This window comes from Salmo salar, chromosome 28 (genome assembly GCF_965601325.2).
Source record: "Salmo salar chromosome 28, fSalSal1, whole genome shotgun sequence".
Lineage (NCBI taxonomy): Eukaryota > Metazoa > Chordata > Actinopteri > Salmoniformes > Salmonidae > Salmo > Salmo salar.
The window spans coordinates 26,051,963-26,071,213 of record NC_138318.1 but is presented as its reverse complement, the minus strand read 5'-3'; the positions used below and the strand labels follow the sequence as shown (position 1 = coordinate 26,071,213).

At 39.8% G+C, this 19,251-nt stretch overlaps 1 protein-coding gene across 22 annotated transcripts in view; it reads left to right on the top strand.

The window, feature by feature from the left end:
• LOC106589744 (neurexin-1a) overlaps positions 1-19,251 on the top strand; it is a 517,413-nt gene that overhangs the window by 419,426 nt on the left and 78,736 nt on the right. For 13 of the 22 annotated variants that reach the window (XM_014180042.3, XM_014180038.3, XM_082970529.1 and 10 more), the window contains 2 exons: positions 7,760-7,849; positions 9,419-9,741. In XM_014180042.3, coding sequence (XP_014035517.1) covers positions 7,760-7,849; positions 9,419-9,741 — 413 coding nt within the window. The remainder of the gene's footprint in view (positions 1-7,759; positions 7,850-9,418; positions 9,742-19,251) is intronic. The other 9 variants (XM_045709960.2, XM_045709958.2, XM_082970531.1 and 6 more) reach the window with 1 other exon arrangement.

The following is a 19,251-nucleotide window of genomic DNA, read 5'->3' as shown; positions in this document are numbered from 1 at the left end:
CAGACACATCTTACTGAGAAGCTTTGGTTGGTATTTTATGGAGTTCATTTAGACTAGACACATATTATGCACACACAAACTTGATTGACATTTCCTCCATCTCCAAAACTAAATGGGCAGTCCTGTTTATTTCCTTTTATCATTTTAACTTGACATGGACTTCAGTAAAAGGCCATGAAATTAATGTAACTTTCCGAATAAAGTTTTTAAAAGTCATTGCAATAAAAAAATATATATATTTCTTAAGTGAGCTTAATTTGATTTTGTGCCACTTTACCATAGTCAGCACTATGATACCACTGATAAAACACCCGAATGAATTTAAATGTAACTAAAAATTACTGAGGGAGGGGAGTGGGAGAGAGATAAGAAGAACTGTGTCTAGTAATTACATATCCTTGTATTTCATATCTAGCAGAAAATATGCTTAACATATGATGGTGATATATTATTATAAACCTACAGTCTTAACAAAGACTGGCCTACTGGTGTCACTCATTGTAATTCTGGCTTTGTTGGACATCTTTGACTTTACAGAGCACATCTTTGATAAAGCAAGTCATTATATAAAATAACATCAAACATGGATATGCAGTCCAATATTATGTTACTACAGTAGTTTTGAATTTCCAAACAAGATCTAATCAACAGACACATAATCAAATGATATATTTTTTCAGTAGGGGATGAGAGGGAATGTCTCATTTGATTCTGATTCATTATTGACATTTCTTACCAGATTCAAGTCCTAACTAGTTAACTACCAGTAAAATATAAAAAAGGCTAGTTCAATGCAAATAGGCTAGTTCAATGCAAACACCCTACAGTAAATGATGCCCTGTGTGAGTATTATCTCTGCTTACATGCCATCCTATAAAACCAGTCTAATTACTTCTAATCACAATTACTGTACAGCATCCCCCTCCCTTTTCCCCTGCCCTCCCCAGTTAACTATCCCTAATACTGTATTTCTCCCAGCTCCTCTATGTTTTGATGAGCCTCTATCAATGCCTCTGTCAGTCTGGCAATAGGCAATTGGGTACCATTTGGGATGCAGACTGTCACAGACCGAGGCAGAACTACAGGCATCAGGGTAATGGCTGCCCCCAGCCACTGGCCACTGGCAGGTTCCAGAGTGACATCATAATAAGAACAGACGCTGAGGATATGGAATGATGACAAAAAAGAAAGAGAGAGAGAGAGAGAGGCAGAGAGAAAAAAAGATGGGAAGATAGAGAAATAGAGAGAAAGATACGGGGAGATACATATATATAGAGAGAGAGCGAGAGAGAGAGAGAGAGAGAGAGAGAGAGAGAGAGAGAGAGAGAGGAAAAAGATTAAAAGGGTGGAGGGATGGAGGGGATCACCATTGTGAAAAGCAGGGGGGAATAATTGCACCACAAGTGCCTTCCCTGGTATAATCTCATTAAAAGGTCACATCATACCCATTTATTGAGGCATTAGAATGCCCTTAGCCCAATTATCAGAGGCTCTGTGTGTATTCCAAATGACACCCTATTTTCTAAATAGTGCACTTCTTTTGACCAGAGCCCTATGGGTTTCCCTATTGGCCCTGGTCAAAAGTAGTGCACTATAAAGGGGAATAGGGTGTCATTTGGGATGTAGATGCAGACTCAAAATAACCCATCCATTTGTCTTAGATACCCAGTTCTCTTTCCTTTCTATCGTTCTTTTTCCTTCTTCCCCTTTCGTTCCCTCTTTATGTGGAGTACAAAAGAGCTGGACAGGCAGCCTCAGAAATCAGACCCTCTTCCTTATCCAGAGTCTGGGCCATGGAAGTCATACCATAACAATGGTGCTGTCAAGCCCAGAGGGTACTGTAGCAGGGTAGCAGACACACACACACACACACACACACACACACACACACACACACCACACACACACACACACACACACACACACACACACAGACACACACACACACACACACACACACACACACACACACACACACACACACACACACACACACACACACACACACACACACACACACACACACACACACACCCATATTCTGTCTGCGTGAGGCCCAGAGGGTACAGTAGCAGGGTAGTAAACTACTTTGTTGGAGGGAACAGCTAATGCTAAAAGCCTGTCTACCACACAGCACACAAAGAGAATGGACTAGGGAGCCCTGGCCTTATTCTTCTACTGTTATCAGAGCATGATGCACTTACAAAGCTCCCTTGCTCTCTTTAACTCCTCTCTCTCTTCCCCTCTCACTCACTCTCTCTATCCTACCCTCCCTCCTCTTTTGATCTTGATCCCTTCTTCCCTCTATCTCTCTCATTACTGCTCACTCTTTGTCTCTTTCTCTCCCCCTCTCCTTCTCTTCATCTCTTTCTCATATTCCCCCTCTCTCTTTCTCTTCTCCCTCTCCGTCCCTTCTCCTCTCAGGGTCAGACCCGGAAGGCGAAGGTTTGATTTGTTTCTGCTCTTTTAGCCATGGCTGCAGGAGCAGTAATGAATCAGAAGTAGTGAACAATCAGTAATGACACGCAACGCCATCCACGGGGCAGGCAGTCGGTTGTATTATTCTGTCTGCGCTGGTTTACAAACACACACACAGAGTATTCTGTCTCTGTGAGCTCCAGTTCAGTCTAGTGTGCAACCAATCAGACCATTGGTGAGTCCAAATAAAAAGCTACAAAACAATAAACCGTGCACTGGCGCTTTCTTATGCCCAAGTCGCTTATATATATAAAAATAAAACATATTTAATAATATCAGACAAATTCTTCCATCTCCATCTTCTCCTCCTGCTTAATTCTTTCCCAGCCCTCTTTCTAAAGGAACAGTGGAAAAAACCATTTGCATATTTTGTTCATTTAATGTGGAGCAGAGAGCGAGGGGGCGTTGTTCTCAGAGCTTGTAATGACATGAAAGCCAGGTCTTATCTGACCACTTTATTAACACAAAGAAAACAAGAAGCATGGGTGAGCCAGGTCAACTGGGACTGGGGGGACAGGGGGGGCGTCTCAGTCCCAATCACTGCTGTCTGGAGGTGGGAGATAAGGTAGAGGTTTGTCCCTGTCCCACCATTCCCTGGCCCAGATCACCATGTACTCTGTCTAGAACAGAATTAATGGGTATGATGAATGGGTATGGGTGTTGCTGTGTTTAAAACCAGAGCACAGCATCGTTTTGTTAGTAAACAAAAACAAATGTCCCTGAAGTGGAATTGATATCGCTATCACACTTAAATTAATCAGAGTTTTAATACAGAAAGAGAGGATGGAGAGAGTAGTACTATTGTCCATAGTAAGAAAACGATAGCGTCTGATTACCTGCAGTAGCTACATATACAGCATGTGTACTACTCTGTGTGTGTGTGTGTGTGTGTGTGTGTGTGTGTGTGTGTGTGTGTGTGTGTGTGTGTGTGTGTGTGTGTGTGGGGGGGGGGGGGGGGGGCTTTGTTTGTCTCCTCACCCTCCCAAGCCACTCTCTCTCTCTGGGGTCTTACATAGTGTTTACATGTCTTGCCGATAGCCTAAAAAGGAGACTGTACAATTTTCTCAACCCTATCATTTGAAGAGAGATTACTCTTTTGTCAGAAGATAACTGGGAGGCATAAACCTACAAAAAGAATTTCAGCTTGTCATGAAATAAAGAAAGCAGTAAAAAAGTAATACGAATCCAGAATGAGAGTTGCTCTCTCCCGCAGCGTGCTCTGCTTCGTCCAACACGACCCACATCTTCCCTCCCTCACTCCATTCCTCCTTCTCTCTTCACCCGCCCTCGCTTCCCTGACCACTCTGTATTCCAGGGGTTGAGAAGAACCAGGACTCTTCCTCCTACTGACCACTCCTCTCCTCCATTCCACTCCTCTCCTCTCAGAAAACACAACCTGGACCCTGGTGGGTGACAAACAAAGTAAAAAAGCTGGCCCAACCAACCAACAGCCTGGCACTGTCATATAGCTTTGACAGAAGGGATGAAGGCCCATCAATAGCCAAACCCTCCCTCCCGCCAAACTGACTACGTCCCAATAACAATACTACTGTAGTAATCCACAGAATGCATGCCCAATTGCATTATTGCATTGTTGGGTTTTGAGTTTGCAAGAAAGGCATTGCACTGTACTTGTGCATGTGCCATTAAAACTTAAAACTTGAAAAATACATTGCTTCATTCTAAGGGCTCTATTTGAACTAAATTAACACAGTGGTAAATCTCAGAGCAGGTGGTAGCGCTATAGGTTCAGGGGCGTGTCAGAAATAGTTTTGCTATTTTCACTATCACAGTTATCGGCGCACTTGCTGGCATTGGTGTGAAAGGGCTGAATTTTGATGGACAAATAAGTTGTTGGTGTGTCGAGGCTTGTCCACTCACTGGCCAATCAGATCGTGCTCCATGTCTAAATATCTGGTTGCTTCAGATTGTGTATTTACCGTCTTTTATGTATTGCCTGTATTGCCTATTAGTCCATTATAGTTTGTTAAATGGCTTACAGGAACGAAATAACAAAATGTAGACCTATCCCATCTTTGGTAAATAGGTTAACTTGAACCCATTTGCAGTCCACAGTGTTTTAAGTGATTGCATGGCTTCAGAAGCATTCACACTGATATAGGGTCTAGGTCTACTGTAAATTGCATTATGGTTGAGCATTGACATGCCAAACATTGCCATTAAGAAAGATTACGTTCGTTATAGATAAGGCCTATTGTCACAATCGTCGTTGTAATCATACTCAGACCAAAGCGCAGCGTGGAATCGGTTCGACATCTTTTTATTTTCAGAGAACCGAACACAAAAAAACAATAAATGAATCAAATGAAACGTGACGCTACTGCAGTGCTCACAGGCACTCACACATAAACAAGATCCCACAAAAAAACAGTGGGGAAATGGCTGCCTAAATATGATCCCCAATCAGAGACAACGATAAACAGCTGCCTCTGATTGGGAACCATACCAGGCCAACATAGAACTCGACAACCTAGATAGAAACACCCCCCCAGTCACACCCCGACTTAACCAAAATAGAGAATATAAAAGGCTCTCTATGGTCAGGGCGTGACAGCCTTAAAGAATGAATAATTCTAATAAAATTCTAAACAAAACGAAAAAACAACTTGTTTTAAAAAGGCTAAGTCACATTTACAGCCACCATAATTTCTCCGTGTGGGCATATCATTTTAAAACAGCGCAGACTATGGAGGGTTTTACGCACATCAAAGCAGGACCTGCATGACTAAAATATTGTGGGCCTGCCTACAATACATAGATAGATACAAAGGGAATGTCAGCTCACTGTTTTACTCCTCTCAAACTTGATAATTTAATAATGCTTTGTGATTAAGATTATTTTGTTCTTTTTTTTTTACATGATGAAATTGCAAACTAACGTGTGTTTGACACTACCGCCACCTTAATGCCAGCTGAGAATAGAACCCTAAATGGTACAGGTAGAGCCTTGGCTTGTGTGAACCAGAACGGCTCATAGGAGCAGTTCTCCTTTTTCTGTAGTGTGAGGCAGTACACCCCCTAGACAGGACGCCAGTCTATCGCAGGGCCTTACCCACAATCTATCTCCTTAATGCTGAGTGCCAAGCAGAGACAATTTGAGTCCCATCTTTACAGTCATTGGTATGACTCTGCCGGGGATCGAACTCCCAATCTTGGGGTGGACACTCTAACAACAAGACCATTGAGTTGGTCCAAGTGGTACAGTATGCCTGTGTGGATATTGGAACAGAGCCTGTATCTCAGCATCACTGTAGTTTACATCACAGTTGGCCTCTCTTTCTAGCCTGAGGACTCTAAACTCTGCTCTGTCGTTTGGTCTGAGACTGTCATCATTGAAGTCGTTTCTGGTGACGAGGGGCATAAGGGGAGTTGTACAAAACAAAGTCATCAGCGATCTGATAGGCTCTAACCATTAAGAGTATCAAAGCCAACAACACATTTTCAAACCGTTGATTTACCCACATGTGCACTGGCTCTGGCTCAACCCATTGGTTTCTGGACCAATCAGGGTCGGGGAGGTACTCAGATCCAGACTCATTGCGGATAACAATCTAACGTCCGTGGGCGAGACGTAGCGTTTGGCCAGAGCAAGGAGTCTGGGTGGCTAGGCAACACTCATTCACCTCCCTGTCACAAGTTCAGACTGTCAGTAGCTTATTCAGCCAAACACACTGTGAGTAGCCTACTCACCCACCTCACCAGACCTTCCTCCACTCTAAGTGCTCTCACTATGTGCTGTGTAGACAGTTAAGATATGGGGGGTTGATACTTTATCCTTTGTCTGTATGGCCTGATCTGCTAACTCAGAATGACAGACATCTTTCTTACCTTTCACACTCAGACCTTCCTGCAGCTTCCATGTGGGGAATAGGGAAGATAGAGTGTAGGGAGGGGAGAGCAGAGTACACATCCTATACATTTTGACTGTCTACTTGATCTCTTAACTCCAACTGACATGATTAAAATAATCCTTTGCAAGGCCGATCCATCTTGCCATCTCATCCTGTTGAGTCAGACTTAGTTCCTGTGAGATCTGCTTTGTATCTGAGTCACGAGCTCAGAGCGTGACCTCCTTCAACCCCTCCAACCCTGCTACTATCCATCCCAGTCAATGCCCGTCCTCTCTCTCTCTTTCGCTCTCTCTCTCATATCCATCCCTATCCGTATCTCTCTCTGTCTCTCTCTATCTCTCTTCCCATCCCCATCCCTTCTCCAATCACTGATGCTGCTGTTCATTCTTGCTACACACTCCACACCAAATTACTGTTTGTCCCCTAAACCCTTACCTGCTCAAACAGAATTCATGTGGCTGATGTGACAAAACATTGTCAATCTGCCGGAAGATTGGAGCGGGTCTCAATTTTCTCTTTCTGGAAAGGTGATTAGTCTTGAAAAAGTTTGTGTCTCAAATACCACCCTAAACCCTACATACTGCACTACTTTTGACCTGATCAAATGTAGTGCACTATATAGTGAACAGGGTGCTATTTGGTAAACATCCGAAGGGCAGTGCAGAGTTTGGTCTCATTAAACTACTTCATTACATAACTTAGTAATCACCCTGACTTACGGTAGCCGTTGTCAAAGCCTTCACTGCTATTTGAATAGTGTTCCAGTATGTGTGCACCTATTTTAACACCTAAATATGTTGTGTCTTCGATTCTTGAAACGTCTATGTAGATTGCAGATGTTTTTGTTAGCTTATTGTTACCTGGTAATTTGTAAACTTGTTTAAATGGGGATGGAATATGTTTTATATATATATATATATATGTGTGTTTTTATATACTTTGTTTTCTACTCTAAACCATAAACTGTGTGCAAAAGGTTGAATGTTTTTCACAAACGATAAATTCTGAGAATGTATAACTAGCTAAAAAAGTCTGCCAAAAAGAAAGAAAGAAAAGAAAGAAAATGTGTTTTTGGAAATCATTTTGGCAAGACTTATGTTATGAAAATGTTTAAATTTGTGATTTGGTTTTGGCTTCTACAGTAACATAACTTTATTAACCTAGTTGAAACTTCAGCGTGCTAATTCTCAATTAATATAGGAATAATTTGTTGGCTAAAATTAAAATAAAATGATTTGAGTAAGTGAAGTTGGGTCGATGAAATGTTGTAGGTAACTGTTTTTTTTTTTAAACGTCAAAAACATATTTAAAACTTTGTGGCAGTTGTTATAGCTCAATGATTAAGTATTAACATTTAACCTTTGACTTTACAGACTTTAACCACTGAAATGTCTCTTTAAACTTTAAAGGCAACAATGATAACGAACGCCTGGCGATTGCTAGACAGCGAATCCCATATCGACTTGGTCGAGTAGTTGACGAATGGCTACTCGACAAAGGTAAAAACATTGATTAAAACTTCAAATAAAAATAATTTTATCATAACCCAGTAATACTTTTTGTAACCAATAAACCTTAAAAAAATAAATGTTCAGTAAAACTTAAATAAAACTAAATGATTTAAAACAGTTAAATGTAGCTAGCTAGTAACATTGCACACTTTTGCATATAATAATGTATTCTTCTTTTTAGAGATGTCAACTGTTTAATACGTCTGTCAGCTTCAGGTTAAAGGGACTGTAAACATAAATCTAACTATTTCTTGAAGTAATGTCAACACTGTTAAAATGTACATAAATTATTATAACATTGTTGTTATTTGATGTAAATACCTAAATGATCAACTAAAAAAGGTCCAGTTAAATTATCCATTCAGTTGATATTTGTAGTGTTATATTTGATACACATACATGTATGTGGTTGATTTATAATGGATCATACTGATTAAACTGCAATACATTTAAATGATAAATAGAGTGCAATATTAATTGGCATAAAGAAATTGAGTCCCTTTAACAGATTTTGTAAATATGTATAGGGAATGAAGATCAAGGATATGTATCATAAAACGTCAAAGTTTGAGTGCATGCCTTTTTGTATGTTTCTAAAAACCAAGTTGTACCTCCCAACTAGTATGTGCCATGGTTATTTTTCATTTGAATGTTTTCTGGTTCAGTTTTTTCAGTTATTTTACTGTCAGGAATGACTCTTTTGTTACATGCCTCATTTTTCATATCACGTGTAAGTTTTGAGTTGCGTTCACTTCTTGCTAAAAGGCGGTCTTGAGATGATGATGATGAAAGTAAAAGGAAACATTTTAACATTGGCAAAGCTTTAGAAATGTATGATAATTATCGTAATATAACTCAAAAAGTCTATACATTCCACAACTTTGAATGGTGTTTTTTGGTTCGCATAATGAAACTAAACATTAAATGGTAAAAGTGGTAAGTGTTTTCAAAGGAATTAAAGTATGAAGCTATTCAAAGAGGATAATTGGACACTATAGGATGACACATCTGTCAGGTCTATTTTCTCCACAGACAGTTTCTCATGGACAATCTGTCCCTTTTTTATTTCGTTTACTTATGCAGTAAAAACTCACACTTCCAAGATTGTCTTATTATTTCAAGGAATAAATCAATTGCAGTTTAGTACATTGCTGTGAAGTAATGCGACAAGATTCACATGCCTACCAAGATTAATGTCCCCCCTGCAGTTAAGTTGATTTGATTGTCCTTTTAGCAAAGCTACAGTGCATTAATTTACAACTACTGTAAATGTATTTCTTTATTCTTTCTCCCTTTGTTCCATAGCCATCCCATCATTCAAACCGCAATAAATTACCATGAGAGGTTTGCCTCTAGCAACGGGTAATTTATTGCGACTCATTAGCTGACTGGGCAAATAATCTGTCATTTTTCTTATGCGCGATTATTTTTCATCACTCTTTTATTTTGGATTTCTATTGTGACACAAAGTACAAGTAGGGAATTTGCGGCGGCAGAGTCCGTCCGCGTTCCATGCAACATACATTCTCGTATATATGTAACGTTGTTTTCCCGCAGGTCGGCAGCTCACTATCTTCAACAGCCAGACCACCATACAGATAGGTGGCTGGGACCGGGACAGGAGTCGCCCGTTTCAGGGCCAGCTCTCAGGTCTCTACTATAACGGGCTGAAGGTGTTCAACATGGCCACAGAAGGAGATCGTAACATCCGCATCCAGGGCAGCGTGAGGCTGGTGGGGGAGTCACCCTCGTCCATCACACCACAGTCCAGTGCCAACACAGCCAACCGGTCGGAGACGTCCACATCCATTATGGAGATCACCACGACGACGGCGTCCAGTAGGAGGGTGAAGCAGACGACGCCACGGGAACCTCAACAGGTAGGAGAACTCAGAACTTAATAAAATATATACTTCACTAGTCCATGAGAGAGGGACATTTCTCTTCTTCTTTTATCCAACCCCGATAAACACACACACATCCACACAAACACACATTAGGTTTGAGAGGCTGGAGCAGAGGGCAGCCGCAATGCAGGGCCCAAACCTATTAGTCTCTTCTTCTGTGTATATGTTTTTGTTCTCTGCCTGGTCCCAGATCAGTTTCTGCTGTATAGCCAACTCCTATGTTTGTTCACATGCCAAACTTGGCATGACAATGACCTTAAGAGTTTTCAAGAAAAGCACAAACAAATTTGACTCATTTTGTGGTTAGCCTTCCCTGTAGCTCAGTTGGTAGAGCATGGTGTTTGCAACGCCAGGGTTGTGGGTTCGATTCCCACGGGGGGCCAGCACAGAAAATAAAATAAAAAACATGTATGAAATGTATGCATTCACTACTGTAAGTCGCTCTGGATAAGAGCGTCTGCTAAATGACTAAAATGTAAAAATGTGGTTATCTGCGGCTTACATTATTTTATTTTATTTGATGGAATGTATGTTTCATCATGGCCTCAAGCCTTTTGAAAAGTCTCTGCATGCGTTTGACACACACTGAGTGTACAACCTACTAGAAACACCTTCCTAATATTGAGTTGCACCCCTTTTACCCTCAGAGGTATGCTGGCCCTTTTTGACTCCAATGATTCTCACAGTTGTGTCAAGTTGGCTGGATGTCCTTTTGGTGGTGGACCATTTTTGATACACATGGGAAACTGTTGAGCGTGACAAAACCCAGCAGTGTTGTAGTTCTTGACACAAACCGGTGCGCCCAGGACATACTACCATACCCCGCTCAAACGCACTTAAATATTTTGTCTTGCCCATTCACCCTCTGAATGGCACACACACACAATCCATGTCTCAATTGTCTCAAGACAAAAAAATCCTTCTTTAACTTGTCTCCTCCCCTTCATCTACACTGATTGAAGTGGATTTAACAAATTACATAAATAAGGGATCATAGCATTCACCTGTATTCACCTGGTCAGTCTACAGTGCCTTCCGAAAGTATTTAGTACAAAGATACAGGGATCCTTCCTAACTCAGTTGCCAGAGAGGAAGGAAACCGCTCATTGATTTCACCGAGAGGCCAATGGTGACTTTAAAAGAGTTAGAGTTTAATGGCTGTGATAGGAGAAAACTGAGTATGCATCAACATCATTGTAGTTACTCCACAATACTAACCTAATTGACAGAGTGAAAAGAAGGAAGCTTGTACACAATAAAAATATTCCAAAACATGCATCCTGTTTGCAACAAGGCACTAAAGCAATACTGCAGAAACATTTTGCAAATCAATTACATATTTGTCCTGAATATAAAGTGTTATGTTTGTGGCAAACCCAATACAACACATTAATGATTACTACTCTCCATATTTTCAAGTATAGTGGTGGCTGCATCATGCATGGGTATACTTGTACTTGTTAAGGACGGGGGAGTTTTTCTGGATAAAAAAGAAACAGAATGGAGCTAAGCACAGGCAAAATCCTAGAGAAAACCTGGTTCAGTCTGAAATGTTTAAAGAATAATGGTATGGAAAGCTCTTCGTGGCTTACCCAGAAAGACTCACAGCTGTTATCACTGCCAAAGGTGCTTCTACAAAGTATTGATTCATGGAGTGAATACTGATGTACAATGTCAATACATTTGCAAACATTTCTAAAAACATGTTTTCACTTTGTCATTATGAGTTATTGTGTGTAGATGGGTGAGAAATTGGTTTATTTAATACATTTTGAATTCAGGCTGTAACACAACAAAATGTGCAATAAATCAAGGGGTATGAACATTTTCTGAAGGCACTGTATGTCATGAAAGAGCAGGTGTTCGTAATGTTATGTCCACTCAGTGCACATTACATGCTTACCCAACAACTTACACAATACGGATGTTCTCATAACTGTCCTAATATTATAAGTATTATGAGTTGTGTTATGTGCTCTTAGCTGTTCGATGATGCGTCTGACCTCAATAACAGAGGGTGAATCACGTCTCCAGCAGGGTACCCCATCATCAGCTTAACATACCATCACTGTTTATGCCAATGTATGCTATGACACTGCTAGACATATGCTGCAATCAAATGTGACATATTACATTTAGAAACATGGCAAAGGACACATTGGAATAGAGTGATTTAATAATCTCTCCTTCTGGAGAAACAGAGATATTAAGTATTATATATAATTATATGTAAATTAAAACATGCAGGTACATTTTCATCATATAAATTATTGTTCTGAAAAATGGTTGAAAATGATTAATATCAATAGCTTTAGTAGTTCTTTCAAATAAGATATTTTGCTTGTGGAGTTTAAAAAGAAGTAAGTAAATAAATCTGTGTTTCCCTAAATAGATATTTGCGAAAAATACATAGTTCAACAATTTTAACAATGCTGGTTCTATTGGAAGCTGGATTGCGTGCAGACATGCAGACTAGACTGTATGGCCAGGACTCATTTAGGTCACTGTGTATAGGGGAGGATAGGGGTAAGTTGCTCCTACCTCTCTAAAGTTGATTTTGTGTGTCTCACCAGGGAGAGACAGCACTATGTGGGGTGGCCTCCTCAAGCACTATTGTAGTGAAGAAATACACATGATGCTGCATAGGGCACAGCCCAGGGGGCGTTTTCTGCCTCCATGCTCAAAATAACAAATAAAAGAGATATAAAAAAAAAAGAGGAGAGGCCAATGAAAACTAGGGTAGTTGTCGTTTAAATTGTTGTGCAATTCCGAGGCTATGAAGCGATTGCATGTCTTGGGATAAAAGAGAGTGATTTTGGTGGAGCAGTGAACATTGAATCACTTTCATGCCAAATTGATGGACCAGGGTATGGGCTTAGAGTTCACCCCTTGGGTATATGTGCACTGGGCTTGAAGGAGGTGTCTGGCTAATGCTTGATCAGCCACAGACTAAAAGAGTCAAGGAGTCAGAGGAATGGGGTCTGCCTCACAAACTAGCTGGCTGACCTCCAAAGACATAATAACAAGAGAATGGGCGGTCATTTAAGTCACATCACAACCTTTCAGGATTTTTGCTTCACTCCTCAATTGCCCAGAAGTCGTTTGTGGTAATTGTGAGATAAAACTAGTGGTCATTGTGGGTAATAGCAGAGAGTAAATGTGTCGAGGTAGCTTAAAAAGCAGGAGAAATGAGGAAAGGAACAACAACTGAATGCATTCAACTGAAATGTGTCTTCTGCATTTAACCCAACCCCTCTGAATAGGTTGTATTTCTATGCAAACATAAGAAATGTTATCCTACTACGTTATTTTCTTTGAGTTTCTAAAAGTATTCCGAATACACAGTTTCTTCTGGCCCTTGAAGTATTATCTATATTTATGTATTTTTATTTTTAAATAAACATATTGTCCTTATTGTGAAAAGAGGATCGGTAATGTTGTAGTATTTACTTCCCATGTTCACAGTGGGTTGATACTCAGCTGTGGGGGCTGCTTTCATATTAGATATTATACTGCTGACATGTTCAAAGCGGTGTGTTGGCATAACTAATTAATAATTTATCAAAACGTCCCTTTTGAGGAACAAGCAAGGGCAATACTGTGCAATCAAAACAAATCTAGGAATAAAGAATATTGTAGTCTAGACAACATAATCAATACAGGCACAGTCAAGTTACTTGATCCCGGTGATTGGATATTAGGTAGAGCCCAAGCCTTGACTCCTCTCTCTGATTGGGTATTGGGTGGAACCCGAGCTCGGCTCATTGGCTAATTGTCTCACTGTCCTTCGTGTGTATTTATGCCACAGAGGATAAGGCATTAATGCTGTCCAAAAGCAAATTAGCTTTTCAGGAAGACATTTTGCATTCAAGGCTTTCGAGACTCACATACCCCCACAATAGCAAATGATGGCCCAGTTTCTAGGAAATGCATACAGACAAAATGATTGGGAACCGAAAATAGACACAGCCTCTCTCCATCCCTCCCCATGCCTCCTGAGTCCGTCAGAGTGTTCCAGACCATTTCTGTCTGTCCACAAAGGGAGGGAGAAACCCAGGCATCATCCTCTTTTACTGGCTTCCTGCCTGCCTGTCTGTTTTCATAGAGCTCAGTGCAAGTTTGTGACTGTAAGGAAAAGCAAGAGAGAGAGAGAGAGAGAGACAGAAAGAGAGAGACAAACAAAGAGAGACAGAAAGAGAGAGACAGCAAGAGAGATAAAGAAATAATCCAAGCAAGTAAATTCCGATGTTATTATTTGTTTCCATTTCATAAATATTGATCTGGGGTAAATGTTTTCTCCCCCCTCCTAAGATTAGTCCTGGCCCGTGAACCGTAGCAGCAGCATGCAATCCACGGTGGAAGATCAGACAATGGTCTGTAATTGTGTCTAATCTGTAATCCGTGTATGAGGCACTATCTTAAATCGCGACACAAGCCGAAGAATTGGCCGTCAGGAAGGAAATGAAGCTTGATACTGCTGCTGATGCGCCTGTCCTACTTTTCTGTTCCAAATCGGTTCATCTTAATGGAATAGCAATGTGTTACTCATGTCAATGAAAGCCATCCATGTTCATATTTGCTCACAGGTGTAAATGCATTCTGAATAGACTGTCAATATGAGCAGATACTACATACTGTAGAGTACACACCACCTAAACAAGAGAAACATAAAACTTCTACTCTCTCAGCTGAGTAGGAACATCATCTAACTGTAAAAAATTGCCAAAAAATCTATGAATTACACTTTTCAATAAACAATCATCAATCCATTTGTTTTTTCAACAACCATTGATGGTGTCCATGATGACATGATGTTTGAACCACTCAAAGTAGCTCCGTCATATCCATTGTGATGAAGTGTTGAGGAGTGTAATTTGCTGATAGTTACAGAATCGATGGCTGTCTCATTACAACAAAAGGCCCTCTTTGTGTGAAACAGAAAGATAATCCCTAGATGTAGATAATCGAGTCCAGGGCAAGCATGTCTTCATTAACATCATTATCTGTTACAGCATTATCAGTGTGTTTGTATCTGGGGTGCACCATTTTTATATCCAACCAATTACCTTTGTCCAGGCACTAGCCACTGTCTTTCATATATTCCTACCTCATCAGTCCACTTTTTGTTTAAACCTAACATTTTCTGTCTTTCTGTGCAATTACACATCAGTGAAGGTCAGCACTGATTTGGTTAATCTTTCCCCACCCATTCCTGCAACCTTACCATTTACAGTTCCATCATTTAGCAGACACTCTTATCCACATACAGGAGAAATTAGGGTTACGTGGCTTGCTCAAGGGCACATCGACAGATTTTTCAACTAGTCTGCTCGGGGTTTATGAACAAGCAACCTGTCAGTTACTGGTCCAACGCTCTTAACCACTAGGCTACCTGCTTTCCCTATTTCATAGTTATTATCCAACTTGTTAAATATGTTAGCACTGTGAATAAACAGATACAGAAACTGGTAAAAGACATTGCAGTAATCTGCCTGGTAGTACCTCAGGATCATTGCACCAACCCCCAGCTACTAACACAGCTTTGATCTTTGATGCAAACAAAATGCAGCAAATTCCCAAGAGTCCTACATATGAAATTGCATGCACCACACACGCATACATAAATATACATCTTCCTTTTGGGAAATCTTTGAAATTCATGGCCTGGTATCTGTAGATTATTCTATAAGTATTGGTTTTACATATAATGTACTGTGTATGCGAAGCCGCATGTAAACCTCCTCCAAATTGGCTATGAATCGTACTCCAAAATATTTCAAAGTGACCCCGTACCAATGTCTTAAAATAAATGAGAATTCAAGGACGAGAAATGCATACTTACACACTCACACTAACTTACATTGACAACTTAACACACATAGATACATACACAAACACATACACATGACACATACACTACATTCGCCCATACACACTTAACATGCACACACGTGCGTACTGACGCAACACACACTCTCATACACACACAACATACACATTCACACTCACCATACACTGCTGCTAGTCACTTTACCCCTACCTGTACAGTATGTACAGTACACATCTACTCCTGCACATCGACTCGGTACTGGTACCCCCTGTATATACCCATGTTATTTTCTACTCCATATATATATATATATAGACATGTTATTTTCTACTCCATATATATAGACTGTCAGGTGGCTCAAGGAAGCAGGAGGGGTGAAGTCAAGCGCAGGAGACACAAATCCGTGAACACTTTTAATTGATATCCACACAGTCCAAAACTAGGTAGGGCAGGGCGCATAAAACAAATGCCCAAAATACCAGCCCACACACAATGCAGGGACGCAGCCCACAATAAACTCTGCGAAACCACAGGCAGAGGGAAACACCTGTTCCTCAGACGACATTCGTTCTGACATAAAACAATCACGCACAAACAACAAGCCTACATAGCAAGACTAAATCCCCCCCCCCCCCCCCCCCCACTAAACAACTAATACAAAACAGGTGCGTGCCTAACCTAGACCTAACCAACAGAAAGTGAAACAGAGGATTGGTGGCAGCTAGTGGGCCGGCGACGACGACCGCCGAGCGCCGCCCGGGCGAGGAGGGGCGCCACCTTCCGTCGATGTCGTGACATAGACATGCTATTTTGTACTCCATATATATATACCCATGTTATTTTCTACTCCATATATATATAGACATGTTATTTTGTACTCCATATATATATATAGACATGTTATTTTCTACACCATATATATAGACATGTTATTTCTACTCCATATATATATATATATATACATGTTATTTTCTGCTCCATAAATATAGCTATGTTATCTTCTGCTCCATAAATATAGCCATGTTATTTTCTACTCCATATATATATAAACATGTTATTTTCTACTCCATATATATAAACATGTTATTTTCTACTCCATGTATATATATAGACATGTTATTTTCTACACCATATATATAGACATGTTATTTCTACTCCATATATATATATATATATATATATATATATATATATACATGTTATTTTCTGCTCCATAAATATATAAACATGTTATTTTCTACTCCATATATATATAAACATGTTATTTTCTACACCATATATATAGACATGTTATTTCTACTCCATATATATATATATATATATATACATGTTCTTTTCTGCTCCATAAATATAGCCATGTTATTTTCTACTCCATATATATATAAACATGTTATTTTCTACTCCATATATATATAAACATGTTATTTTCTACTCCATGTATATATATAGACATGTTATTTTCTACCCCATATATATATATATATAGACATGTTATTTTCTACTCCATGTATATAGCCATGTTATTTTTCCTATTCCTATTTTTGTCACTATTGTTTATTTTTTTTATAAAAAAAATCTTATCTTTAACTCTGCATTGTTAGAAAAGTACCCGTAAGTATGCATTACACTGTTCGTCTACACCTGTTGTTTACGAAGCACGTAATAAATACAATTTGATTTGATTTGTATGTGTTTAGAAAATGAGAAATTTCAATGTAGGATTGCAGAAGGGCCTCTAAGAGTTAGCTGAGTAGTGTGTGTGTGTGTTGGTCCCTGTGAGTGTGTGTGTGTACCTTCGTTCATTCCTGGAAGCAGCATACACCTATACAATATCTATTTACCATATATCAACTAAAGCCAATGTATGAACATATTTTCACACAATACTAATTCAGCACAACTAAATAAGTTATGGGGAAGAAAATACATGGACTTGTTATCCTCACTATATTAATTATTGAACAACATAGTACTTGTGTGTTTTGTCCCTCAGGACCCTCTTCAACCCAATGCTAGAGCATGCTGTCTAAACATTCCCATAGCCTTGTGGGATCCTTGGCGTGCACCACAGTGAGTGAAGTAGCTAGCTAGCTAATGTGATGACCCTAGCGTTTTTTAAGACAATCTGAAAACACACACACACACACACACACACACACACACACACACACACACACACATACAGCGTTTCCTCCTGGAGCTAAGACAATCACCACCCACAGATCATTGCCTCTCATCATTGATCACCTTTTGTAACAGTTTAATGCTTTCATTGACACTCATTAGTTGATTAGGGTCAATCAACTGACGACCTCCGGGTACAAGAGGTTACAAAGAAAATAATTATACTGCATGGACAGAATGTGTGTGTGTGTGTGTGCGTGTGTGCAACAGATCACTACTAAATGAAATAGAAACAGTGAATTAATGATCATTATCCTCGTAGAGCCACCTAATGGGTTCATTCAGACTCAGCCATCTATGAAGATCTGTGAAGGAGATCAACCACTAAGCTGTTAGAAGTGTCCTAGGGTTTTATATATACAGTACCAGTCAAAAGTTTGGACACACCTACTCATGCAAGGGATTTTCTTTATTTTTACTATTTTCTACACCGTAGAATAATAGTGAAGACATCAAAACTATGAAATAACACTGGGGTGGCAGGTAGCCTAGTGATTAGAGCATTTGGCCAGTAACTGAAAGATTGCTAGATCGAATCCCTGAGCTGACAAGGTAAAAATATGTTGTGCTGCCCCTGAACAAGGCAGTTAATCCACTGTTCCCCGGTAGGCCGTCATTGTAAATAAGAATTTGTTCTTAACTGACTTGCCTAGTTAAATAAATAAAAACTATGGAATCATATAGTAAGCAAAAAACTGTTAAACAAATCAAAACATATTTGAGATTCTTCAAAGTAGCCACCCTTTGCCTTGATGAGGGGCGGCAGGTAGCCTAGTGGTTAGAGCATTGGACTAGTAACCGAAAGGTTGCAAGATTGAATCCCCGAGCTGACATGGTACAAATCTGTTGTTCTGCCCCTGAACAAGGCAGTTAACCCACTGTTCCTAGGCTGTCATTGAAAATAAGAATTTGTTCTTAACTGACTTGCCTAGTTAAATAAAGTTAAAAATAAATAAAATGACAGCTTTGCACACTCTTGGCATTCTCTCAACCAGCTTCATGAGGTAGTCACCTACAATGCATTTCAATTAACAGATGTGCCTTGTTAAAAGTTCATTTGTGGAATGTCTTTCTTCTTAATGCGTTTGAGCCAATCAGTTGTGTTGTGACAAGGTAGGGGTGGTATACAGAATATAGCCCTATTTGGTAAAATACAAAGTCTATATTATGGCAAGAACAGCTCAAATAAGCAAAGAGAAATGACAGTCCATCATTGTTTTAAGACATGAAGGTCAGTCAATGCGGAAAATGTGAAGAACTTTGAACGTTTCTTCAAGTGCAGTCGCAAAAACCATCAAGCGCTATGATGAAACTGGCTCTCATGAGGACTGCCACAGGAAAGGATGACCCAGAGTCACCTCTGCTGCAGAGGAAAAGTTCATTAGAGTTTACTAGCCTTAGAAATTGCAGCCCAAATAAATGCTTCATAGAATTCCAGTAACAGACATATCTCAACATCAACTGTTCAG